Source organism: Thamnophis sirtalis, unplaced genomic scaffold (assembly GCF_051295495.1).
Source record: "Thamnophis sirtalis isolate CommonGarterSnake01/CBP01778 unplaced genomic scaffold, rThaSir2_p1.2 scaffold_2, whole genome shotgun sequence".
In the NCBI taxonomy this organism is placed as follows: Eukaryota; Metazoa; Chordata; class Lepidosauria; order Squamata; family Natricidae; genus Thamnophis; species Thamnophis sirtalis.
In genome coordinates this window covers 155407838-155434531 of record NW_028261382.1, presented here as the reverse complement: position 1 = coordinate 155434531, position 26694 = coordinate 155407838, and the positions used below count along the sequence as shown (strand labels likewise).

At 46.6% G+C, this 26694-nt stretch overlaps 2 protein-coding genes across 2 annotated transcripts in view; both read right to left on the bottom strand.

The window, feature by feature from the left end:
• Positions 1-1137: 1137 nt before the first annotated feature.
• On the bottom strand, positions 1138-19582 carry LOC148049242 (uncharacterized). Its single transcript, XM_087703583.1, has 4 exons — positions 18126-19582; positions 2772-3189; positions 2073-2319; positions 1138-1541 (listed from the first exon to the last, which is right to left on the bottom strand). The coding sequence occupies exons 1-4, from the start codon at positions 19580-19582 to the stop codon at positions 1138-1140; spliced, it is 2526 nt and encodes an 841-aa protein (XP_087559709.1).
• Positions 19583-24796: 5214 nt separating this feature from the next.
• The window catches only part of LOC148049241 (guanine nucleotide-binding protein G(olf) subunit alpha-like), a 20606-nt gene continuing 18708 nt past the window's right edge, over positions 24797-26694 (bottom strand). The window contains exons 5-6 of the mRNA XM_087703582.1: positions 26568-26571; positions 24797-24945 (exon numbers count right to left, since the gene is read on the bottom strand). Coding sequence (XP_087559708.1) covers positions 24797-24945; positions 26568-26571 — 153 coding nt within the window. The remainder of the gene's footprint in view (positions 24946-26567; positions 26572-26694) is intronic.

Sequence of the window (26694 nt, the reverse complement as noted above, 5' to 3'; positions counted from 1 at the left end):
ACCACAACTATGGCCCAAGGGGAGTATCAGCTGCCACCCTCGTAGGACCCTCTAACCAAAGATGCGTCCGCCGAGATGAACGCATCCAGGTGATAGTACCGGATGAAAGGAGTCGAGGAAGCCCAAGTAACTGCCCGACAAATGTCCTCGAAGGGTGTCCTAGTGGCCCACGCCGCCGTGGTCGCAGCACTCCTAGTGGAGTGGGCCGTTATACCTGGTGGGACTGAACGACCCGCCGCCTCATAAGCCCCCAGAATGGCCTGTCGCAGCCAATGGCCAATAGTAGCCAAAGATACCCTGGCCCCCAATGACCCAGGCTGGAAGGAGATAAACAAAGCCTCCGACCTGCGAATCCCCGCAGTCTGCCTGAGATAAATGCGCAACGCGCGACAAATGTCCAAACAGTGCCAGAGTCTCTCCCTATCACTAGAAGGACCCAGACAAAAGTCGGGCACGATGATCTCCTGTGCCCGATGAAAAGGGCTGTTCACCTTGGGGAGAAAAGTAGGATCAAGGTGAAGAACCACCCTATCCTGGTGAAAACAGCAAAGATCATCCTTTGAAGAAAGGGCGCTCAGCTCCGATATATGTCGGGCCGAGGTAAGAGCTACCAGAAAGACTACCTTAAGGGACAACAATCTCAGATGAACAGACCGGAGAGGTTCGAACGGAGGCCCTGTCAAGGCCCTGAGAACTAGGGGAAGGTCCCAAGTAGGGAACCTGTGAATAGGGGGCAGCCTGAGATTGGCTGCTCCCTTAAGAAAACGTTTGATCAGGGGAACATGAGAAAGGGAGGAAGACGCCACTCCCCCAAGACCGAAGACAGTGCCGCCACCTGTCAGCGCAGGGTGTTATGTGACAGCCTATCGTCCAGGCCCTTCTGTAGAAAGTCCAGGACGTGTGGGATCATAGCCCTGGCAGGAGAAATGCTAAGTGGGGAGCACCACCTAATGAAGGCAGCCCAGGTGGAGTTGTAAATCCGGGTCATCGACGGGAACCTAGAAGCCTCGATGGTGCATATAACCCCTGAGGACAGGTTAGCCTTCCACAGGAGTCGCTGTTCAAGAGCCAGGCAGTCAGATGGAGCCACTGGGGCTCTGGGTGAATCAAGACTCCCTGGCGCAAGACCACCTCCTCCTATGGAATCCTCCACGGAGGAGCCACTGATAGCTGGGCTAGAGCCGCGAACCAGGGTCTCCTGGGCCAATAAGGGGCCACAACGATGACCAGCGCCTTCTCCACTACCACCTTCCTGAGAGTCCCCGGGATGAGGGGAATCGGGGGGAAGGCATAGAGAAGTCCTTGAGGCCACCTGCTCCGGAGGGCGTCTGTGCCCTCCACTAACTGGGTCTGAAACTGGGTGAAGAATCGTGGCAGTTGCGAATTCGCTGGAGTGGCGAAGAGGTCCACCAGAGGGGTGCCAAACCTCCGACCGATCTCCTGAAATAAGGACGGGTGGAGCTGCCACTCGCCATTGTCCAGGGTCACCTGATTCAGCCAGTCCACCTGGTGGTTGGACAGACCGGAGATGTGCTCCAACACTAAGGACAATAGGTGTCGCTCCACCCAGGTGCTGATCCTCAGGGCCTCTAGCCAGAGAGTCCCCCCCCCGCCGATTTTTGTGGGCCTTGATGGCCACATTGTCCATCAGGAGAAGCACATGATGGCCCTCCACAGAGGTCCGGAAGTGTTGCAGAGCTAGGCGTGTTCCAACCAATTTATATTATGCTGGAGATCTGAGGCCGTCCACCTGCCCTGGGCCAAGCAAGAGCCCACCAGGCCCACCCAACCGAACAGACTCACGTCTGTGGTCACGGTCACCCTGTCCGGTTCCCAGAAGGAGCAGCCCCGTTGAAGAGCCGGGGAGGTCCACCACCTGAGGGAAGCCTGGACCCCTGCAGGGAGGCGGAGAGTCCGAAGAGAGTTGCTCATCCTTCCCCTCTGAAAAGGGATGAGCTCCCACTGAAGGGGCGGAGGTGGAGCCTGGCCCATGGGACTATCCCTATACAAGAAACCATCTTGCCTAACAACTGTGATAATGTGAGGACTGAAAGTACTTCTGTGAACCTTGCCTGCGAGCTGTTGAAGACTTGTCTGGTGGTCTGGGGACAGTCGGACCACCCCCGAAACGGAGTCTATGACTGTCCCTAAGTGAAGAATGCCCTGAAGAATAGACATCTTGAAGCGCCTGTACACCAGGAAACAGTTCAGGTGCTTGAGGTCCAGAATTGCCCTCCAGCCCCCCGAACACTTCGGAACCACAAACAGATTGGAGTAGTGGCCCCGACCTTGTTCTACATGGGGAATTGCCTCCACCGCCTAAATGTCAAGAAGGTGTTTTATAGCCTGATCCATCAGATGGCGGCGCTCCAGGCTCCGCGACGGAGGGAATGACCTGAAGAGATTCGGGGGGTGGTGGTGGGGTGGCGAGAAACTCTAACCTGAGACCCTGACGAACTGTGGACCTGACCCAGGCGTCTGACGTGATCTCGTCCCATTGATCCGCATAGAGGGACAGACGGCCGCCTATGGGACAACTCGGGTTCGAGTCACTTCCCCCTGTGGTAAGGGCGACTGCTGCCACCTTGAAAGGGTCGCCGGGACTGATGCTGGAATCTGTTCTGGTCTTGATAGGACGACCAAGAAAACTGCCTGTCGGGCCTGAAAGAGGAGAAACGCTGATGATGGTCAAAGTCAGGAACCCTATAAGATGGCCTACGATAAGGATGAGCCCGACCCTCATTTATAGCTACATCTAGTGTAGTGTATACCTTTTTCTTGTCCTTGTTCTCGACTAGAATGGGGTCGAGAGCCTCCCCAAAAAGATTGGGATGCTTAAAAGGGGCAGCTGCCAGATTCCACTTGGCCTTGTTATCTGTCTGCCAGTTACAAAGCCATAAAAGTCGGTGGGAAGTAACTGAGGTGGCTAAGGCGTTGGACACAAATTTGACTGTCGCATCAGTGGAAAATTGAGAGGCAGCAATAATCTTAGTCAGGTCTTGGTGGAGCTGCCCGTCCTGGATCGGGATGCGATCCTGGAGCTGGCGGAGCCACATGACCGTAGTGCGGTTAAAATACGAGGCTGCTGCCACGAACTTTATGGCCCAGGCAGTGGCATTGAAATTTTTCCGTAAGGTAAGCTCTGCGTGCTTATCCTGAGGTTTCAACTTATCCGCTGCATCACGGACACTACCGGGGAAGAAGAGACCAGCGTAGCAATCTGGGTGTCAATAATGGGTAATTGAATGGCCTGGGCAAATGCCTGCTCCACGTTGTAGAAGCGACGGTCATTACTCCCAGGATTAGAAAAATTGGAGGGACGGGTCCACTGGTTGGTTAGGACCTCCATAAACAAAGGAGACTGGAATCTCCTCCTTGTTCGTGGCAGTGTTCGAAAACATGGCCATGTCTGAGTCCCTAGGCGGGGGCACCGTGGGATCGACCATACCAATCTTGGTGGTTTTCCTCCCCTGGTTCAGGAGAGTCTTGAACGCAGCCGGAGGAAAAAGACCTGAGGAAGAAGGAGGATTGGGAGGGGCCGCGTCATCCTCCGAGAATCCCATATCCTGGAGATTCTCCTTCCCCAGAACCGAACCCACGCTAACCATGGATGGAGAGGACGTCCTAGGACCCCCTGAAGTCTAGATGAGTGGGAACTCCTGTCCTGCTGGGCAGTGCCCCGTGAGATGGCTGCAGAAATAAGTCTTTTGATACCTTCAGGAAGGCGGTCCAAATCCTTCATGTCCTTATAGGAAGAGCTAGGACCCTGGGGCGCCAACCTGCGAGAAGAATGATGCCCTCTGAATGTCCCCTCCAAGGGGTCCGCAGAACTCCCCCTCGCCAATTCTGGAGAGACTGAAGGGGAGGGAGAGAGAGACCCCCTCCGCCTGGAATAGCTGCAGGATCTGGCCAGGGAGGCCGAGGGAGAAGCAGGACTGAACCCCCGAGGTGAAGAATGAACAGAAGGGGGCCTGATTGGCGACCTGGATCTGCTGGTAGAGGCAGGCCATGCTGACTTGGCCTGCCTCTCAGCCCTGGCAAAGGTCTTCTCCAGGGCCTTGTGCCTTCTGGCCTCCACCCTTGTGGAAGCCCTAGAGGGGCGTTGGGCTGCTAAGGGCCTTGCTGGGGGATCCTCGGGCCCGAACCACTGCCCCAGGCCCTCTTCCCCCCTCATCGGATCTTCTTCCTGGCCCTGGGGAATTTCCAAGCCCTCCTCCATTGCCCCACTTATGTGTCCTGGAGAATGTGGAGGAAGAAAGCAGACTTCTGTAGGGCCAACCGGAACCTGGGCCTTCAATGGCTAGAAAGCGACTTAGGCCAATCACCCCAGGCCTGGGCCTCCCAAAAAGCCACACGAGCAAGGAAGGCCTCATGCACGTGGCGGCAGCCAAAATGGCTGCCGGAGCCTCCAAACGGCTAGCATGGGAAAGAGGAGGCCGTAGGAGCTCTGAGGCCATGCAAACGTCTAGGAAAGGACAGGCTTCGGAACACTGGGGGCCCCATGGCACACCAGTTCGCACCCCCCGTGTTCTCGCTGCGCTGAGCGAGTATGGTGCAGCGTGTGGCGGCCGCCTGAAACAAGCGGCGGCTCCGCAGATGGCTCGTGTGCACCTCGTGGCACCAGGCAGTGCTCTCCTGTCAGCCCGCTGTGAAGGAAGTAGCCTCTACCAAAACTGTGCTGGAGCACGGCACCCCCGCAGTCCTGGGGATAGGACTAAGGCTCCGGGCCCGCGGAGGGGAGGACAAACACCCCATAGCCCCCCCGACCACCTGAGGCAGAAAAGACTGTCCCCTGGGCCGCAGTGCAATTTGGAATTTAAGCAAAATTTGAAGTGTCCAATTAAGCTGAATACAAGAACAGATAAAACAACTTTCCTACCTACTCACAAACTCAAACAGTGCTTGGACCAAGAGATCCCCCACTTATGGCACACGAGCCAAAAAAGGTTCACCATCACTGCTATATATAGTAGATTAAGGGAATTGTAATGAACATTAAACAGTAAGGATTTTTATTTAAAGACAATTAAGGGTAACCTAAGCCAAGATATGGAAAAATGGAAAGGGAACATGAAATATACTTACAATGGGAAATTATTGAGATTTAAAGACAGAATCACACATTTGGGGCATGTAAGGATACAATGATGAGAATAGCTGGGAATTGTAACCAGGTCTACATCTTGGCCAAAAATAGGCTGGGGTGGTGGTGGTTTAAAAATACAATTACTATATATGTAGGAGGTAGGGAGGAGGAGGACAAAGGAAGAAGAAAGTGATGGATAAGGTACAAATATGATGTATGGAGAGCAGAAGAGCCAATAATTGTTTAATTGTTTTTGGGAGTTGGTGGTAAGGTGAATTAATGTAAACATTTAATAATATAATACAATGTTGGTTATGTAATAGTATACATGTGATTATATGTTATGAAAATGAAAAAATAAAAAACTTTACAATAAAAAAATCAGGACACTGCATTAATAAAGCAAGTATGTATACTATATTAGTAAGAAAAGACACAAATAGTTACATGGAATGGATCTGAAGAAGAAAAGCAAATGAGAGGATTTAACTCTCCTATTAAAAAGTTTAGGGAATTTATTTAACTAAAAATATAGAATGGGAAAAATAATGGCAGATATTTCAAAAGGAAATAACTAAAACTATTCACAAAACTACAGCAGTAAAAATGACTATTTTTACCTATATTAACTTCCTGTTTCAAAGATTCAAATAAGAATAGAAAACAAGGGATTAACTGAGCAGTTATTGATAGCCCTTGTGTTATTACGGTTGAAGTAAACATAGTAATTAACAGGTAGGACATTATGGTAGATAATCTTGTGTACTAAGGTTACCGTATTTTCAGAGTATAAGACACACCAAGGTTTTGAAGAGGCAATTAAAAAAAAATAGTTAGGTAGATAGAGGAAGAGAGAGAGAGAGAGAGAAATACAGTAGATAGGTAGGAGAGAGAGAGAGAGAGAGAAGGTAGGTACAAAGGTAGATAGAGGGAGAAAGAGAAATACAGTAGGTAGATAGGGAGAGAGAGAATGTAGGTAGGTAGATAGAGCGATATATATATATATATATATATATATATATATATATATATATATATATATATATATGTGTGTGTGTGTGTGTGTGTGTGTGTGTGTATGTGTGTGTGTATGTGTGTGTGTATGTATATATATATATATATATATATATATATATATATATATATAGAGAGAGAGAGAGAGAGAGAGAGAGAGAAGAAGAAGAAGAAGAAGAAGAAGAAGAAGAAGAAGAAGAAGAAGAAGAAGAAGAAGAGGAGGGAGGGAGGGAGGGAGGGAGGGAGGGAGGGAGAGCGAGCACCTAAGACTTTGTTTCTGGCACAGCACTTGATCAATGTAATTCTCATCAACCACACTAACTAAAGAGCTTTCCAAAAAGAAAAAAAAGGTTTTGCACTCTGCAAAGGTTCTTTGATATGAAGGCTATAAATTGTGTTTAAACTATTGCAGAAGATTAGATTAAGGCAATTGTTGAATCTAGTGTTGAAAATTACCAATTGAACGAGTCCTGAAGTAGTGACAGCATTACACAGGGTCATATATATTGTTTCAGTTGTGCACTCATTTAGGGTCCAATTAATAAGAGGTAAATTGAGGTCACCAAGAAAGATAATGGGATATTGGCATGAGGCTGTGCATGTTAGTAATGTAGCTAGTTTGCTCGCATGATCAAAGTCATAATCAGGGGCTCTGTAACATAATAGGAAGTGAATTGTGGTATTTAGTGATACATCACAGATAATGGTCTCAGGAAGAACGAACTCTTGTGTTACTTGAATATTTTTCAGATCTAGGGATTTTTTGTAGAAGATAGCAACACCACCTCCTCTTTGGATTTCATAGTCAGACCGGTGGACATGGTAGTCACTTCTGGAAAGGATTTGTTTAACCATGTTTTGCAGACAAACATAAAGTTAAATTGAGCTGTATTTAGTAGAAGAAATTCCTGCATTTTCTCTACAAGGGTACTTCTGTTGAGTAGTTTGCATTTAAGGTCTGTAGTGGTAAACCTGGATGATCTTGGGGGCGGGCGTGCATGCCTAGCCTTGGATGTTGGGGTTGTTGATTGTTGGGTTGTTGTTCTAGATGATCTAGAACACAGGTATGATCTAGAACACAGGCATGACCTCTCAATTCAAATTCTGATTATAATCATTGCTTTTTTGACCCCTATTATGTGATTTTTTAAACTTTTAATCATCTTATTCTGTCAGATGATAGCTTATCCACATGTCCATTTCCCCTTTCCTCTGCCATTTCAATTTTGTTTTAGAATTTAAGTCCACTGATTCAACATGCCATACCTGATTCATGCACAGGCAATATACCTAACTCATGTTATACATAAATACTGGACATTAAGAAAATAAGATCATTGTGCTAAATTGAATATTGACTTTTCCCATTTATAATAACCAATCTGAACATACTGTAATGTAAAGAGGAGAAAATTCTATGCATCCTTATAATAATCCTATTACTACATAGATTTAGCTCACCAAATACCAGGGAAGCATGAACTAAAGTCCCTAGATAGAAAGAAACCATCCAAAGTTTTAGGGTAACCACTACACCACCTCAAAAACGTATTCTCAAATGTCAATATTTTATGTGGCCAAGGGGGAAACTATTTAATTTATAAAAAAGCTAATCAGAATAACTGTACATAATATATGCATAGGTGTAATATATTTAATACACTTAAATATAACTTTATGCTAGATTACTTCTTAAGAATTCTTCCAAACTTTTTTTTGGAATATGGAAATGAAATCTACAATACATTCCTTTAAGCTAAGTTAAGGATCCATTTATCATTCTTATTTTTTCTGGGTCTCAAACCTCCTCTTCTGATATTTCTCATTCCTTTTATAATGTTTTGTTTCAAATGCCCAAAAGCAAACATGTGTATAGCATTGTTCTCATTATAAGTGAGCTATGGTAATATAAATGCTTTAAAACTTCTCCAATGCATATTCTTTCTTCTGGAATACATTGCTAAATTTAGGCATAAAATGTCCATCTTTAAAAGCAATGCAACTATTTTATATTCTAATCTCTAGAATTCAAAACAAAAAAGGATATCATCCTTCTACAGAGTAGCTAATTTTAAAGCATTATTTTGTTTTTAAAACATTGCCTACATTTTTTTTACATTTTTAATTTTTTGAAGACATGTTTGATAATAGTGTTCAAGTGATTCATTATCTATATGCATTTTCATTATGCTCCAATAATTCCCTACCACTACTTCAAGTGTATTTCTATATCCTAGGCCCTAGGAATTATATGCGATGAAAAAAGTAAACACGTTAGAAATAGCTTCAATACAATATACTTATTTTCCTATTTGAATACCAAATAATACAGTTATATAAAGGAATATATTACACTGTATAACAGCTGGTTCTGAACTGTGTAAATATGCAAATATTCTATACTTGCATACAGCATTGTGTATACATTATGACAAATTATAGCATTTTAACTTTTGTAACTATTTTTTTTAATCCAGCAGAATTTTTAAAACATATTTAGCTAGCTTTATTCTTTAATTTACACTGTTTGAGACAGAGGTTCCTATTTACAGGTTTTGTTTAAAAAGCAAGGAAGTAGGAACAATTATTAACTTTGCTCCCAATTCATTTCCATTCTCCATGTTCTCACGGAAGAACGATTAGTCACCACTTCCTCATTTTGTACAAGTTTTAGCCACGTTAGAGGCATATCTGCTATTTATGTTTAATTCAGGAATTGTTAGATAAGCTCTCCTATCATATGTGCAACTGATCCGAGGAGATCAGCATTATCCATGTGGCACACCAGTAGTGTAAGGAAACAGGGCACCATACTTGCCCAATATCCTCCATCCAATATGTCTTCCACCACCATAGTAAAGAACAATTTTGTGTTAAAGCCCTCCTGGGTAAGATGATTGTTATGGTACAATTGTCCCATAACAATCGGCCCATTGTCCGAGACCACCACGTCCGGCAACCCGTGGGTTGCAAACATCCTCCGCAGGGCCCTGACCGTACTCTCGGCTGTGGTGGAGCCCATGAGGACTAGCTCCACCCATCGAGAGTAGGCGTCCACCACTACCAGGAAGTTTTGGCCGTGGAAGGGACCGGCGAAATCGATGTGGAGGCGAGACCATGGGCCTCTCGGAGCCTCCCACTCACGAGCAGGCCCGGCTGGGGGTTGGGCCTGGATAATTGACAGGTCGTGCAGCGGCCCACATGGGCCGCTATTTCTGTGTCCAGCAAGGGCCACCAGACATAGCTACGGGCCAATGCCTTCATTCGTGCTATGCCCGGGTGGTCCTTGTGGAGCAGATCCAAAACCAGTGGCCGGAGTGCGGTGGGGATCAGCACCCGATCCCCCCAGATGAGACAACCCCCGTGGAGGGAGATCTCAGCCTGGCGATTTTTAAAGGGCTGGAAGCCCTCTGCCACTTTGTCTGCTGGCCATCCCCTTAGAACCCAGGAAGAGACCTGGGACAAGATCGGATCGGCCTTCGTGTGGGCTGCCACGTCCGCGGCAGAGAGTGGGAACCCGGAGGCGGCAATGGAAAGGACTGAGAGAGAGGGCACTGGGGCGGTGTCCGTCTCCGGGAGTGGGCAACGGCTGAGGGCATCTGCATGCCCTAGCTGTTTGCCTGGACGGTACAGCAACGTATACGAATACGCTGCGAGGAACTCCGTCCAGCGAGTCATGCGGGGGGATAAAATGGAGGGGGTCGGCTTGTCCCCCGCCAAAAGCCCAAGGAGTGGCTTATGGTCGGTGACAAGGGTAAAGTGCCGACCGTAGAGGTAATCGTGGAACCTCTTAATCCCGGACACTGCAGCCAGAGCCTCCTTGTCGATCTGGCTGTAATTGCGCTCCGCCGAGGAGAGTGTCCGAGAATAAAAGGCCACAGGGGCTTCTGAGCCATTAGGGAGGATATGGCTCAGGACAGCCCCTACTCCAAATGGGGAGGCGTCACACGCCAACGTCAGAGGCAACCCATCATGATATTGAATGAGGACTGCCGATGACGTCAGCGTCTCTTTGACAGCCGCGAACGCATGCGCTTCGCGGCTTCCCCAGCGCCAGGCCGCGGATCGGTCGAGCAACCGATGCAGCGGCTCGGCTAGTGACGCCTTGTGAGGAATAAAGGGGGCGTAAAAATTGAGCAGCCCTAGGAACGCCTGTAGCTCCGCCCTGGAGGTGGGAGCAGGGGCGTTCCTAATGGCGGCAATCTTAGAAGGTGTAGGGTGAATGCCTTGGGCATCTATTAAGAAGCCCAAGAATTCTACCCTAGGGACAGCAAATGAGCATTTGCTGCTCTTCAATTTTAATCCCGCGCCCCTGAAACGACAGAGGACCTTCCTTAATACTTCGATGAGTTCTGAGCGGCTTGTAGCAGCGATCAGAACGTCATCGAAATATGGCACTACCCCCGGAAGTCCATGGAGCAGGCGCTCCATGAGACTTTGGAAGATCCCCGGGGCCACGGATACGCCGAATTGCAGGCGGCGACAACGAAAAGCCCCACGATGAGTGACGATGGTCTGGGCAGCCGCCGCATCGTCATCCACCGGGAGCTGTTGATAGGCTTGCGCCATATCCAGTTTGGCAAATATGCAACCCTGCCCCAGGGAATGGAGCAGGTGTTGCACAACAGGGACTGGATAGGGGTTTGCCTGAAGGGCCAAGTTGATCGTCGACTTGTAGTCGGCGCAGATTCTCACCGAGCCATCCGGCTTGACCGGAAGAACTATGGGAGTCTCCCATGGAGCATGATCGACTGGCTCGATGACACCCTGCGCCAATAATTTGTCCAGTTCGGCGTCAACTTTGGCCCTTAAGGCAAAAGGCACCCTGCGGGCTTTCAGCCTAATAGGAGCAATCTGAGGATCTAAGCTAAGGGAGATGGGGGTTCCCTTATAACACCCTAGCTGTCCATCAAACACATCAGAGAACTCCTGCAGGACGTCCTCTATTGTCGCAGTTTTAACTTGGTGGACCCCCCCGATGGACAGTCCCAGTGTCTTAAACCAGTCAAGGCCAAGAAGAGCCGGTAAATTGTGTTTTACAATTATGATTGGCAGCTCTCCCTTGAAATTGCCATATCTAACAGGGATAGGAAAGGATCCCAGAACAGGGATCAACTTCCCTTGGTAGTCCCTTAAGAGTACCCGGGATGGGGCTAACTTATTTTGGGGAACTGTAGGGCAGAGGGTTGAGAACATGTCCCAAGATAATAACGATCGGGAGGAACCCGAGTCCACCTCCATCTGGCAAGGCTGACCTGCCAGGTGGACATTGGCCGTGATTTTGCGGTTGCCTGAGGAGGCCTGGTTGATGGAGGTTTCCACTTCCTGCGGCTCGGAAACAGTGTGGCAGTCATCTCCTCTGCGAGCTGGTCTCTGCTGGCGGCGCTGTTGCTGCTTGGTCCTCTCAGAAGTTTGGAAGAAGGCAGGGGCCGGCAAGGAGGCTCGGCACACTTGGGCGAGGTGCCCCTGCCTCTGACAGCGGCGGCAGATCGCATTCTTGAATTGGCACGTTTGGCGGTCGTGGCGGCCTCCGCAGCTAAGGCAAGGCACCCTGGCGTTTTGCGGTGCGGCTGTGGATTGAGCAGGTGGCTTCCGCCGTGGTTGTGCGCGGACTTGATCGATGTTGTCTGGCTCCCGGTCCTCACAAGGGATTATATCATCATAGTCAATGTCATGCACTTGTGAGGCCGGTGCCGGGTTAGTTGACAGCTGTAGCCGCTCCAAATCGGCGGTCGATTGCTCCGAGAGCTCAGCTGCTCTTGCGATCTCGACTGCTTGGAGCAGCGTAATGTCATGGTGGCGGAACATGCGGCTTCTTAAGTGTACATCCCGCACACCACACACAAACTGCTCGACTAGGTTTTCTTCTAAGTTCGAAAAATCGCACTGGGCCGCCACAGTGCGCAGGGCTTCCAAAAATTGACTGATCGTCTCCCCCGGCTTCTGTACCCGCCTTCTGAATGCGAAACTGCGGGCAATCTTGGATGGCGTTGGGGCATAGTGCCCCTTTAACTTGGCCATCAAGTTGTCCCAGCCCAATTTGTATGCGGGTCTGGGAGCAGCCATGGCTCTGGCTGAGGCAAACATTGAGGGTTCGCAGCATGATAAGAAAAAGCTGCACTTCTCCTCATCCGTTTGAGCCTGATTTTTAGTTGCGATTAGATATGTTTCAAAGCGCTCCATGAATCCTTCCCAGGATTCGCCGGCGGAGCCGAAAGGAGCGAAAGGCGGCAATGAATTCATACTGGCTCAACTGACTGTGAGGAGCGGATGGACTGAAGTCGTGACAGGAAAAAATTTTCCTCAGCGTTCGGTGCTGGCGCGGACAGCGACTTACAGCAGCTAGCTGGAATAAACTCTCTGTCTTTAAACCTAGGCTTGCGTGGAATCGCCGAATCCCATCCTCGTCGCCAGTTTTAAGTATTGACGGAGGGACAACGCACAGCCAGGGTTTCAAACAAGAAGAACTCTTTATTCGGTTGAAGGCGATTCAAGGGACGGGAAACTCCCGCCAAGGTATTTATATTCTAGTTTAACCAATCACAGGCCGGGGACGCGACAGCAACTGCTGACGTCAGTCCCTCGGCCAATCAACAATAACAGTGTGTCGGCAACACCCTCTGGAGCTCTCAGCCAATCAGAGAGCTCAGAGGATGTTACTGACAGTCAGAACAATTCAACAATATTTAACAGTACAGGTAGTCCTCGACTTAATAGCCACAGATGGCCCCAAAATTTCCATTGCTAAGCAAGACAGTTGTTAAGTGAGTTGTGCCCAAATTTATGATTTTTTTTGCCACAGTTGTTAAGCAAATCACTGCGGTTGTTAAGTGACTCTGGCTTTGCCCCATGGATTTTTCTTGTTGGAAGCCAACTGAGAAGATTACAAATAGTGATCACATGACCCCAGAACACTGCAACTGTCATAAATACAGTTGAGTTGCTAAGCTCCAGAATTTTGATCATGAACCATGGGGATGCTGCAACGGTCATAAGGGTAAAACCAATCACAAATTACTTCTTTCAGTTCTATTGCAACTTTGAATAGTCACTAATATAATGGTTGTTAAGTCGAAGCTAACTGTAAGCCTGAACACAGCATTTTCTGCCTGAGAGTTTCTCAAATGAAAGCAAAGAGCAAATCTAATTGACAAAATCTTGGGGGGAGAATTTTGGCAGGCCAATTACCCACAGAGATATTGAGCACACAAGCATCTGTTGGGAATATTATAATTTGGACTCCTGCACAGAGCAAGTAGTTGGTCACAAGAACTGTTTAACGAGGGAATAAAGAGAAGGAAAAGAAAGAGAACAAACGGCAATTCATAAAATAAATCCTATCCTAGGTAATTGAATTATTTGATTTCCAGATTGTACTACATGATGTTTCTAGTACATTTACAAATGTTAAATTAAAAATCATTTTCCATCATGTCAAAATGGAACTAAAGGAAATTTATACAGAAATAATATTTCTTATAGATTTTACCCATTAAAATCAAAACATCTTTTGGGATTAAATAAAACTTGAATTAAAAAATAATCACTAACAAAGGTAATTTTTCAGAATGATATAAAAGTTTGCAAAACATTAGCCCTCTATTTTAACAGTAGTCAAAATGGAAAAAAATGATTTTGAGAGAAATCTGATCGTTTAGGGCTTTGTTCCTTCCTGTTAGGACAATTAAACCTCCTGTTCTACACACACACACACACACACACACACACACACACAGAAAGACAGACAGACAGACAGACAGACACAGAGTCTTCAATAAAGTAAATGCAAACTAGATAATATGAACACAAGAAAAATATGTTTTTAAAAACTTCCTAACAAAACAGAATTTCCTGATTCTCTGACTATAGTAAATGGAAAGAAATTGAATTGCAAGATTTTAACAATTACTTCCAATTCTGAAGAAATTATTTAAACTTCTTGTATAAATTCTAAAAAAACCATGATAAAGTGATTTCATTTAATATGAAAGTATGCTTTACTCCTCACTTGCAAAGAATCTGATTCCAGAATCAAGTCCTGGAAGTATACAGGTCTAAGGTTAACAAATATAACCTGTTATATTTTATCCATTCCAACAATAGAATTTAGTAGATATTTCTGTTACAGGAAAAAAGGGGATTTTGGCACTAGCATGAACAATTACTGGAAAGATGCCAACATAACAAAGTAGGTTTTTTCAATTAAAATGATCTAATAGACCCGTGATGATGGAAGCACAACAAACAAATTGTCTGAGGACTTTCTCTCTGAGTCAACATGCTCAGCAAACTGTAAAGTAGTGAAAGCATGGGTGGGGTTGGAGTTTTTTTTTTTTTCCTTTTAGTACCAGGACTTCACTCTTCTTATAACGCAGCTCAGCATTGCACATACAGCTCTTCGTCCCTCCCAGATGTTATGATTTTATTAAAATGTGCTGCTTTTCTTTCTCTAATTGAAAGATTTCTGACGTGGATTAAGAAATGGCTGCAATCACCTCTTTATGAAATGTTTAGCAACTTTCCCACTAATTGGTACTGCAAAGTTTGGTGGCAGGAAAAACAACTACTAATCCAGTGATTAGTAAACTTGCACCATATAAATGTGCCTTGTATACCACTGCTGTTAACAGTAATGCAATAAATACAATGTTTTAAAAACTATATAATTATTTTTTCATCTTGTGATTCCAGCATGAGGTACAAATACAAAAGAATGTAATAATAATAACTTTAAATCATTAAGAGCTATATGGTGCTGCAGGTGCAAAAACATTTCCCCCTTGCTTCTGAGAAGTACCCTGCTAATCTCTGTGGGTTTTATTTATAACAAAGTATTCTAAAATGAGCTTTTCAAAGTAAAGTCCATGTCTCAAACATCCTTTCTATTCTTGGGATTGCCTTGGGTCCCCAGATGGATCAACAGACATTAAGATAATGCAAAATAATTGCTGACAATATTTTGCTTTGTACTGTTTCCAGTTGCTTGACAAAGAGGATGGCTCAATCAACAGTAAGAACAAATGGATACATGGAGTTGATTATTGCTGCCAATTTTGAGGGTTTGGACAGACTTGAAGAAATGGGAACAGGAAGTAGGGAGACCAAGACTAGGATGAGGAGAGCAAGACAAAATGAAAGATAGAAGTGGTTAGGAAAAGAGAAATGATAGAGAAAATGAGACAACCATTGAGAAAAAATTAACCTACAAAAGATAAAGAACTAAGAGACGAAGTGGACATTGTGTAGTGGAAATATTGCTTGTTACAGCATATTTGGGAGGGTATTGGGATAAATGGAGCGAATTTAGATTCCAATGGTGCTTTATGTTGAAGTAATTAGATAAGCTGCTTGACACTTAGCCTCATTAGATCTGCTTTTCTGAGAAATGAAAGTCTTGTGACTGACTATATCCATCGTAGCTGTCTCAAAATTCCAAATGTGCCCACCTGATTGAAAAATAAGAAGCCCTGTCAGAGCTCTCATAAGCTAGAAAAACAAATATTTAGGCTTAAACTAAATACAGATATGTAACATCTGTTCACATGGAACACATAATAGTCTATCTTTACATTACTGGATTTGATTTTAACTGTTTTTCTATTTAATCAAGTATTCAAAATAGCTAATAGTAATTTAAATATACACTGAAAAATGAAAATTAGAAAACAATCTTAATGAAATTAAAAAGTTAATGCCTAGCATCTTGTCTGTGAGATCTAAAGACAGAATGCAGACTAAACAGATCTCTCAAGAAAATGTACTTCACATCCTGTGATCTGGCCTTCTAGCTTAGAGGTCCCCAACCCCCGGGTTGCAGCCCACAACTGGGCTGTGGCCTATTCATAACCGGGCTGTGCAGGTGGCAGGCCTGTGCGCAGGCGTACACATACAGGTCCATTTGCACTAGTGGTAGATTCCGGATCCCACTGCAACCGGTACAGTGCAATGGGGCCGGGCGTCCACCACATGCATGTGCACCGACACACGCAGAGTGCGCATGCGTAGTTACTGCCTGTGATGCTACAGCTGCTCGGCGGAGTGTCGCACAGGAACTGTAGGTTCCGTGCGTGTGCGCGTAAGCCCCGATTGGCTCAAATACAGGTAAGGAGGGTGGGTAGGCCCTCCAGAGCACTGTACCAGAACAGTTGATGGTGCTCCCAGCAGGCACTGGTATGCCTGTACCAGGGCATACAGGTCGTATCTCACCAATTTGCATCCAATGCTCACACAAGTTGAGCTGCATGTATGTGCAGGTCTGCCACTTGCACACCTGGTTTCCGTCTTCCTCTCTGCCCAGCTGCCAGACTGCAAAGGTTGGGAATTGCTGTTCTAGCTGTAGGCTAGAAGCAATTCAAGCAATTCAAATCATAAAACCATCAGGCAAAGTCAAAGGCTTGATAGGGTGTTAGCTGTTTGAGGTAGTCCAGTCAAGAAGACAACTATCCTTATTGCAACACTACATTAACAGAATCTTCATGTGTGAAAAGTATTTTTCCCCTCCTCTCCTTTTAATCTCTGGAAAAATACAGAGAGTCCCTTTTAAAATGCTTTCCACATGCTCCTTTCTTTATGTCGACTACGATGATTGTCCAGTCTGTGACTCTTCCTCCTGACTCCCATTCCACATACATAGAGTCTTTAACTTTAACTTTTAATAAATTTATATGCCGCCCAATCCCGTAGGACTCCGGGCGGCTTACAGAAACAAGTTAAAATAAGGAATTAAAATAAGGAAACAATTTAAAAGAAACAATTTAAAAACAACGCACCATACACTCAATCTAGGTGGGGCTGGACCTAATTCAAGAAGTCAACACCCCCAGGCCTGCCGGAATAGCCAGGTTTTAGAGGCTTTTCGGAAGGCCGAGAGAGTGGGGAGGGTCCGGATCTCTACGGGTAAGTCGTTCCACAGGGTCAGAGCAGCTACAGAGAAGGCCCTCCTCCGAGAAGCCGCCAGCCAGCATTGTCCGGTTGATGGCACCCGGAGAAGGCCCAGTCTGTGAGTTCTTATCGGCCATTGGGAGGTATGTGGCAGGAGGCGGTTTCTCAGATATCCAGGTCCTAGGCCATGTAGGGCTTTAAAGGTGATGACCAGCACCTTGAAGTGTGTGCAGAGACTGATCGGAAGCCAGTGCAGCTCGTGGAGGATAGGTGTAATATGTGTGTATCTAGGTACACCCAAAATCGCTCGCGTGGTTGCGTTCTGGACTAACTGTAGTCTCCGAACACTTTTCAAGGGCAGCCCCATGTAAAGCGCATTACAGTAATCGAGCCTAGAGGTGACGAGGGCATGAGTGACCATTCGAAGTGCCTCCCGGTCCAGGTAGGGTCGCAACTGGTGCACTAGGCGAACCTGGGCAAAAGCCCCCCTGGTCACAGCCGACAAATGATGTTCTAATGTCAGCTGCGAATCCAGAAGGACACCTATGTTACGGATCCTCTCCGAGGGGTGTAGGATTTCACCCCCCAGGCTAAGGGATGGAATATCTGGACTATCATTGGAAGGCAACATCAATAGCCACTTGGTCTTGTTTGTATTGAGTGCAAGCTTGTTCGCTCCCATCCAGATCCTGACAGCCTCCAGGCACTGGCACATCACTTCCACCACTTCGCTGAGTTGGCACGGGGCAGACAGATACAACTGAGTATCGTCCGCATACTGATGGTATTTGATCCCGTGCCGGCGTATGATCTCACCCAGCGGCTTCATGTAGATGTTAAATAGGAGGGGGGATAGGACTGAGCCCTGCGGCACCCTGTATTTAAGGGGCCTAGGGGTCGACCTCTGTCCTCCAACCAACACGACTGCGACCTGTCCGAGGGGTAGGAGGAGAACCACCGTAAAACGGTGCCTCCCACTCCCACCTCTCACAACTGCCGCAGAAGGATACCATGGTCGATGGTATCGAAGGCCACTGAGAGGTCAAGAAGCACCAGGATAATGTCCTCTATCCCTGGCCCACCAGAGATCATCATCAGTGCGACCAAAGCAGTTTCTGTGCCGTAACCAGGCCTGAAAGCTGACTGAAAAGGGTCTAGATAATCTGTTTCATCCAAGGACCATCGGAGTTGAAAGGCCACCACCTTCTCAACAACCTTCCCTACAAAAGGGAGGTTGGAGACTGGACGATAGTTGTTAAGGATAGCTGGATCCAGAGAAGGCTTCTTAAGGAGGGGTCTCACCACCGCATCCTTCAGTGGGTGCGGGAAAGATCCCTCCCGTAGAGAGGCGTTAACAATCATCTGGAGCCAGCCTCGTGTTACCTCCCTGCTGGTCGAGACCAGCCAGGAGGGACACGGGTCCAGTAAGCAGGTGGAGGCACTCACTGCTCCTATGGCCTTGTCTACTTCTTCAGGAGCGACAAGCTGAAACTCGCTCCACAAAGTCCGATCAAGGCCCTCCCCCGGCATCTCTGCAGGAACTGTCCAAGTGGAGTCCAGGTCCATCCAAATCCGAGCGACTTTGTCTGACAGAAACTGAACAAATTCCTCAGCTCTACCCTGTAAGGGTTCTCCCGCATCCCTCTCTTTCAGGAGGGAGGGGGTTTTCCTAAACAGGGGGGCCGGGCGAGATTCTGCGGACGCAATAAGAGCGGAAAAATGAGTACATTTTGCCGCCCGTATCGCCACTAAATAAGTCCTAATAAAGGCTCTTAGTTGTGTTCGGTCAGATTTGGAGTTACTAGCCCTCCAATGTCGCTCTAGGCGTCTCTTTTGGCGCTTCATCTCCCGGAGTTCCTCGGTAAACCAAGGAGCCCTCCTGGATCCACTGCCACGGAGAGGCCGCAAAGGCGCAATCCGGTCCAGTGCCTCAGCCCCCGCTATATTCCAAGCAGCGACCAAGGACACTGCCGGGTTGTGTGCAAGGGAGTCAGGTATCTCTCCAAGTGCCGTCTGAAATCCCGAAGGGTCCATCAGGCCCCTGGGGTGGAACCACTTAATTGGCTTCCCCTCCCTGCAGTGGGGGAGTAGTTTCCGAAAGTCAAGCCTCAGTAGGAAATGATCTGACCATGACAAGGGTGAGATCTCTATGCCCTTCAGTTCCAGATCACATCTCCACTGCTCCGAGAGAAACACGAGGTCGAGCGTGTGGCCCGCTGTATGAATCGGACCCTGAATTACCTGGGTCAAGTCCATGGTTGTCATGGAAGCCATGAACTCCTGCACTCCATCCGAGCGTTCGCCAAGAGATGGCAGGTTGAAATCCCCCAGTACTATCAGTCTGGGGAACTCAACCGCCAGTCCGGCTACTGACTCAAGGAGCGCAGGCAGGGCTGTTGTAATGCAGCTGGGAGGTAGGTATGTTAGAAACAAGCTCACTTGACCCCCTAGGTCCAACTTTACCAGAAGGGACTCACACCCGACAGTCTCCGGAGCAGGGATCCCACGAAGGACTAATGATTCTCGGATGATGGTTGCCACTTCCCCACCCCTTCTCTGGTGTCGTGGTTGGTGGAGCACCTGAAACCCTTCTGGGCACATTTCTGAGAGTGGGACTCCTCCCTCGTGGCCCAGCCAGGTCTGCCCCCTTGTCTAATATTAAGTCCCAGACGAGGAGAGCTTTATGAATCACAGACCTGGCATTTAGCAACAGCAACCTGAGACCAGGGCCCTGACATCTCTTGCCACCTGGTTCTTGAGTTGAGCTATCAGGGCCGGAAGGAGGGATCGCTGTGACGTAGTGAACCCTCCTCCCCGGTAATGGCTAGCCCTGTAACTCCCGTCATACCTGCCTCTCCCAAACGTAACCGGGATGCTCCAGCCCGTCCCCGTCGCCGTAGACCCCTCCTCCCCTCTCACGGCCCCCATTCTCCCCGGCAGGCCATTCATGGCATTCCCTTTGGGACGAGAGGCGGATCCGGGGCCCCATCGACTTCTGCTTCTGCACTCAGTGGAGCGAGCTCCGGGCCGCACTCTCAATCCCTTCATACATACCGGCCAGGCATTCTCCACATGCATACCCCACTAATAGTAAAATACAATGATACAATAAAATACTAATAAAAATTTTGTTAGATTAAAAAGTGTGGGATCACTCAATCAGTCACATACATACCACATACACTCCCCATACAAGAAAAAGTTGCGTAGCTGTTAAAAAATGTGCAAGTTCGTGTAAAGTTTGTAGGCGGGTTTGCAAAAGTCCAGTCCGATGGAAGTTAGCGGAGGTATAGAAGGAGAAAATAAAGTTCGTCTTCCCTCTTTCTTGTGCAATAAGATGGTGTAGAAGTGGAGGGGTCCAAAAAAGTCTAGGGGGGCTGAGGTGGCGTCCCCAGACTGAGGTGGTGTCCCCTTGGCATCGACGGGCGGCAGTGGTCACACCAAATGGGACCAGGTCCCAAGTCCAAAGTCCAAAGTCCAGCAGCTGTGAGCAGGGGAGCCAGATGACAGAAAACCCCGTATGCGTGAGGGCAAACAGAGGACAAACAGAGGAGAGGCTGCACCGCAGGGAAGGGCCGAGTCAAGTGGGATGGAGGAGGGGGGAGTCTAAAGGGCCATGGCAGCGGCAGCAAGGCCAGCTGCCTGGTCTTATACAGCGCCATATCAAGCTGACTACCCCCTCTCTGAAACAGGTCAGCAGAGTCCGAAAGATCCCAAAAGGCGGGGGCAAAGATGTCAGGGAATGCCAGGAATGCCAAGCAACGTAAACCGCCGAAGCAGAGGGAGGGGGGCGCCTAAGGAGACCGCGGCAGCGGGGAATAGGCCAGCTGCCTTGCCTCATCCAGCGTTGTTCCAATCACCCACCTTCTCTTTGATAACAATCGTCCTCCAGCAGTCCGATAAACACCAGGGCTCCTCCCAGTCAGCAAGGAAAACAGGACTAGGCCCATAAAACGCCGAGAATGGCGCCTTCAGCGCGGCGCCACCATTTCCATCATTTTCGCCGAGGGTTGTGAAGGTTATTCTGGGCGGCCGCGTGGACCAGAGGCCGTCCGACAGCGGCGACCCTTCAGAATGCCACTTGTTCAGGTCCCCTGGATTGCGCTCAGTTGCTGGGACCCCTTCTTGCATGGCTCCAAGCTGAGTTGCCGGTTTTCTCTGGCATTTTTCTGTTCCAAATTCACAAGAAGTTAGTTCTATCACTGAAAACCAAGGTTCAAGAGGCAAGCAAACAGCAGTATCTGGCAAGGATGAAGTGTCCAAAGAGATTTGCATATTTAAAAAATGGTGCAAGGACAAAAGATTGTTCCAGCACTGTATACCAATCAGGCATTTCCTTGAGTAAATAAATGAAATGCCCAACCGGCATCCAAGTGAAATTAGAGTCAATTGAACTAGGGTCCACTGTTTGGTTTGAGCCAGTGGTGTGTTCCAGCAGAGACTACTGTTGGTTTGTTCACAGGTGCACCGAGTGCGCTTGATGTGCGCTGTGCACGCATGCACAGTGCAATAAAAATGCTTCTGCGCATGCACAGAAGCCAAAAACACGATGCCACCGCTGGGATAACCGGTTTTCGAATGTGGAAGGCCTGGGTCACTGCCAGTTCTAGCCACCCAGGTCTCCAAGTTACTATCGGTTTGACCAAACTGGTCCAAACCAGTAGGAACCCACCACTGGTTTGAGCATATCTATTACGTGCCCACTGTTGTTTCAGTTTGAGCTTTGTTTACCCGGCTTCCTAACTTGCCATGGTGATCTTCCTTATCTGAGGATGATTCCTCAACTAGAGCATGACAGCTTAAAGGTGACCACAGAAAAAGCTTATCCTACATGCTTATCCTGCTTATCCTATAAAGCTTATCCCGCCCTTGGCTTTTACAATGTGATATGCAGCTGGGTTAGGTGCTTTCTCCTCTCCTCTTTAACACCTGTATGTGGCCAGGGGGTGCTTACAGTTACTCAGGGCCTAATCACTTTCAGATTGGACTACTGCAATGTGTTCTACATGGGGCTGCCCTTGAAGAGTATCTGGAAACTTCAGCTGGTACAGAATGCAACGGTGCAGTCAGTTATGTGCACTCCCAGAACAATATACGTTATACATTTGCTCTACAAGCTGCATTGGTTGCCAGTTTGCTTCTGGGAATAAATCAAGGTGCTGCTTTTACCTTTTAAAGCCTTTCAGAGGATGAGACCAGGCTACCTGAAGGACTGCCTCTCCCGAGTTATATCAGACCACTCAATGAGATCTGGCAGAGAAAGCATGCTGCAGGTACCATTAGATTGAAAGCTACATTTGGTGGATTCCAGAAGACCTGACTTCTCTGCTGTGGCTCTCATATTTTGCAATATTCTCTCTCCCCTCCCCCAAAGATTAGATTAGCTCCATCTTTTTTGATATTCCAGAAGTTCCTCAAGACCTGATCTATTATCAGGCTTGGGGCTCCCAGGGAATCACTGACATGTTTCAATGGCTCTACTGGTGGCCATTTTTATCATCTCTTTGTCTAGGGTTTGTATTATTTGTTTTTATAATATTCATCTTTTAAATATGGATTTTTATATCTTTATATTTATAGTGTTTATATCTATCATTTTATTTTATTACCGTATACCACTCAGAGTCACTTTTTGTAAGATGGGCGGCTATAGAAACTTGATTAATGAGAATTTTGTAAATTTACTTATTATACTTATTGCGATTGGAAGCTTTTTTCTTTTTGGTTCTTTTTTTCCTGCACTTTTGCTTTTCTTCTCTCATTACTGCTTCTGCACTTTATTAGTTTGTGTTAGTTTTTATGTGTTTTGTAAAACTTTAATAAAAATTTTATTTAAAAAAATGAATAACAACATAAGTAACACTGGTCTCCAAAGATGGGGCATCTTCATTATAACTTTTCCTTCTAGAATAGGAATACTCAGAGAATTAAACTTTGAGATTAACTTTGATCTTATTAAATTAATGTTATCCTAAATCTATTCTCCAATTCTTGAAAGATTCTTTCTTTTTCTGTTATACGTCTCTATAGGCTTCCCTGATTACTTTTGTTCTTTAAATGAAGCAGTTCTGTGGGAAGACTTCCCTCACAAAATCTTTCTTTGGAATTTAATTAGTGCATGGGAAATCAGAGGCCGCAGATGAGCAATGTCAAGTATGATGAAAGACAGATACAGACACTTTTCCGCCTCCTCATGGACTGCACAAATCTCCTTAAAATGTTATTTTTTCTTGGGAACAAGCAAATGCTGAAAGCAAGAGCTTTTCCTCAAATGAAGAAGGAAAAAAAACCCAGAAAAATATTTAGCTAAGCATTTCTTATCTATATACTACTGCACTAAAGCAAAGTTTGATACTTTGTAATCGTTTATTGGGTAAAATGATTATCGCAGAGCAACAATTTTTGAATCAACTTGCCCTCAAATAGGTTAACTTACTGAATAAATCCCAAACGCAAGACCCATAATTTCTGTGGAATTGAAATTTGGCAAAGTCGTGGCCGATTCACCACTACACCTTCTGGGGTAGGCTTTCCAGAAATCTATAGATTGTGTGGTGCAAGAAAATAGGGGAGATATTCCCATCCTCTTTCCTGCTTCCCTCTGCCCAATTGTGCTGGCAGCAAAGCCTGATGGGTGAGCAGCCATTAGCTGCTTTGGAACAGAGCCCAAAATCTGAAATCTTTTAATGGTGGGGGCTGGCGTGGGAAGAACAAGAGAGTGACTCAGATGCTTGCTGGCAAGGTAGGGCTGGGCTACGGCCACTAGCAGTCAACAGATCTTTTTTTTTCTGTGGAGGGAGGGGATTCTTGGGACATCCTGAAATGGGGATACAGTTTTCCTTGTGGTCTGTTGTTCTCTTATTGCCCCTCTCCCAGTCAAATGGCAGGCAGTTGTGCAGTTCAGGAAGAGGTGACAGCTTCAATGGGGTCTTCCAAGAGTTGTGAGGAGAGAGGAAATGGCACAAGCCTATATTATGTATGGAAAGAAAAATGACCTTACAGTTTGTCTAGTTAAAGCAGACGTAAAGTGAGATTTGGACATTAAGTGTGAAGAGGTTTAGAGGTTTATTGGGATTTATATGCCGCCCTTTTCCCTGAGGGGACTCAGGGCGGCTTACAACCACAGGGGAGGGGGGTGCAAGGTCAAAAACAAACAATATGTGCACAAAGAAAAAATAATAAAACACAACTTTCATTCAGCAATCAAACACTCGGGCGGGTAATTGGAAGCCTATCCCCAGGCCTGCTGGGAGAGCCAGATCTTGAGGGCTGCGCGGAAGGTCTGGATAGTGGTGAGGGTACGGATCTCCATGGGGAGCTTGTTCCACAGGGTCGGGGCAGCAACAGAAAAGGCTTTGGGTCAGGCTGGACAGCCTCTTAGAGCCCCCTTTACTTCTATATTAAAAGCCACATAGACAGAGTTGGAACTTGCAATAGAAACAGGAAGCTGTGCCTAACCACAAGATGTCCCTATGTCAAAAAAGCCTATGTCGAAAGCCTATGTTAAAAGTCCAAGGTTCAATTAAAGTTAGTTAATGACACGTACTCCATAGACAAAAGGAGAAGTAAGACCCCATATCCTTATGAGGTTTTCTCCTCAAGGTAACCACTAAGAAATGTGTTAAGTATTTCCGTGTTGCAATGCTTTTGAGAATGTATAAGAATGCATGCTTCGATAATTAAGGTGGTTCAGAACTTGCAATGCTAGCCATGGGCTAGCTTTCTGAACCTGGCTGCCAAATAAACTTTTCCTGTATCCTGAAAAGTCTAACGCCTGTCATTTTCTGCAACATATTCTGGTGAGCCAGGCAGGAGTTAGAGCGATATTTCGCTGAGGACGGAACGGACCAATCGGTGCCCCATCGAGGCCATCTCGCCCTTCTTCAGGCGCCACAGAGACCTTTCTCTGGAAGAAGGCTGATAACCTCTCTTGGGAATCCGGAGGACACCACCGTTCCAAGAATCTGATCAGGGACAGGACAAGTTAATAAAAAAATTATGCCAGCTGAGAAAGAAGACGCCTGCAGGCAAGTATCAAAAGAATTGTAGACCCACTCGGTTAGGAGTGGAAGAGGGGGCGTGATCACCCCCCTGGGCCCGGGATAGCGTCCCTTCCAAACGGAACCAGCGTTTCCTAATGAGGCTCTAGGTTTGTGTGGGAGGTTAATCTGCTGCATTTCCTGTTGGTGGCCATGAGCTCCGGGGCCGCAGGTCAGCAAAAAGTGTGTTAGAAATAGAACATAGGAGGGTGGAGAGTGTTCCTCGAATGCCCCTCCAATACGTGTTGAAAAAACCTTCAGAAAAGTTTTAGTAAAGTCTCTGGCAGAGAAATTATCCTTACCCCCATTGCACAAGCCTCAAGGAGGTTGATTGCAGGGATCGGGAGTTAGAGACACATATGCTGTTGTTAATCAGGTTGCTGCAGCTCGTCTCAGTTGTGAAAAAAACAACAACCCAAAGACAGAATGGAAACTTCCTTTGGAAGTCCTTCTACAGGGCTCCCAGGTGCTGTGTGGCAAACAGATTTCCCCACAATATTCCCAGAAATTGGGATTGAGAGATCTCTTGGTTTTGTGTGTACTAAAAGACATTGTGCCAAGATTTGGGGTGCCTTTCTGTAGGGCATCAGATTCTGGCCATCATGAGATGAATCAAGAGCCCCACCCAGATGCAAATGATGTGTTAATGAAAGTCTCCATATATTTTGATCTTTAAAGATATGCCAGTGTGGGCTGGGAGATCAAGAATGTGGACTTTTAAAAATATGCCAGTGTGGGCTGGGAAGTCCAAATTATGGAACACCCCAGGGCAGAGAAGGTATTAACAATCTAGTGCATAAGGAGATAGAACATCGGGCATAACTTCGAGCAAAAGTAAGGAATTTAGCAGGTAATAAAAAGGTAAAGCCTATTGAATGGGAAGACCTAGGTAATTGGACTTGATTAATTTGATGTACTGTCTGTTGAAATTCTTACGTGTGTCTAAGTCTTTGTGCACCCTCAAGGTAATTGAAACTAAGATGTCTCCAATTCAAAAGGACATGAGAAAAGTTTCATCCTTGTAGTTAAGCAGAGGTCAATGTATTTGGTGAAAAGAAAAGAAAAAAGGCCAAATGTCCCGAGACATGCCTGAATACCCAGTTCCTCTTTTGAAGTGTGATCCTATGCAAAATGGGAGTTACACTGTCCTTTGAGGAAGAAAAAAATGGCCCTAAAATGAGGCACCCCCCCCAGATGAGATATGGCAAGTAATGGTGGTTTAAGAATTTAATCCACCAGGCTATGCATCTCATCATGTACCAATAATTATATAAGTAAAGCCTCTAGCCATGCCTGTCTGCCTACCACTTCAAATACATAGAGACAGCCAAAAAAAAACTGTTTGCTTTTGGGGAAAACCTAGTAACAAGTCACAAGAGGCAGTTTGCTTGCCAAGGATTTGAAAAAATAAAAATAATAATTCACCTACCTTTTTGGCGAAGTAATGCGCTACTCCAATAAGACAATAGGAAATGAGTGAAAAGAAGCTGTGTGCCAAATTGCAGGATGAGGATTTCAAATTTTGCGCTTTAGCCAAACCTCCTTACACATCTGCAAAGGAGGGTGAAAAAGAACCCTGTGTTTGGGGTTTAAAGCAGAAAAGAGTGTAAAAAGCCCTGAAGTCAGAATTATCTCAGGCTTTGATAAGAAAAGGGAAGTTGGCAACAAACTGTG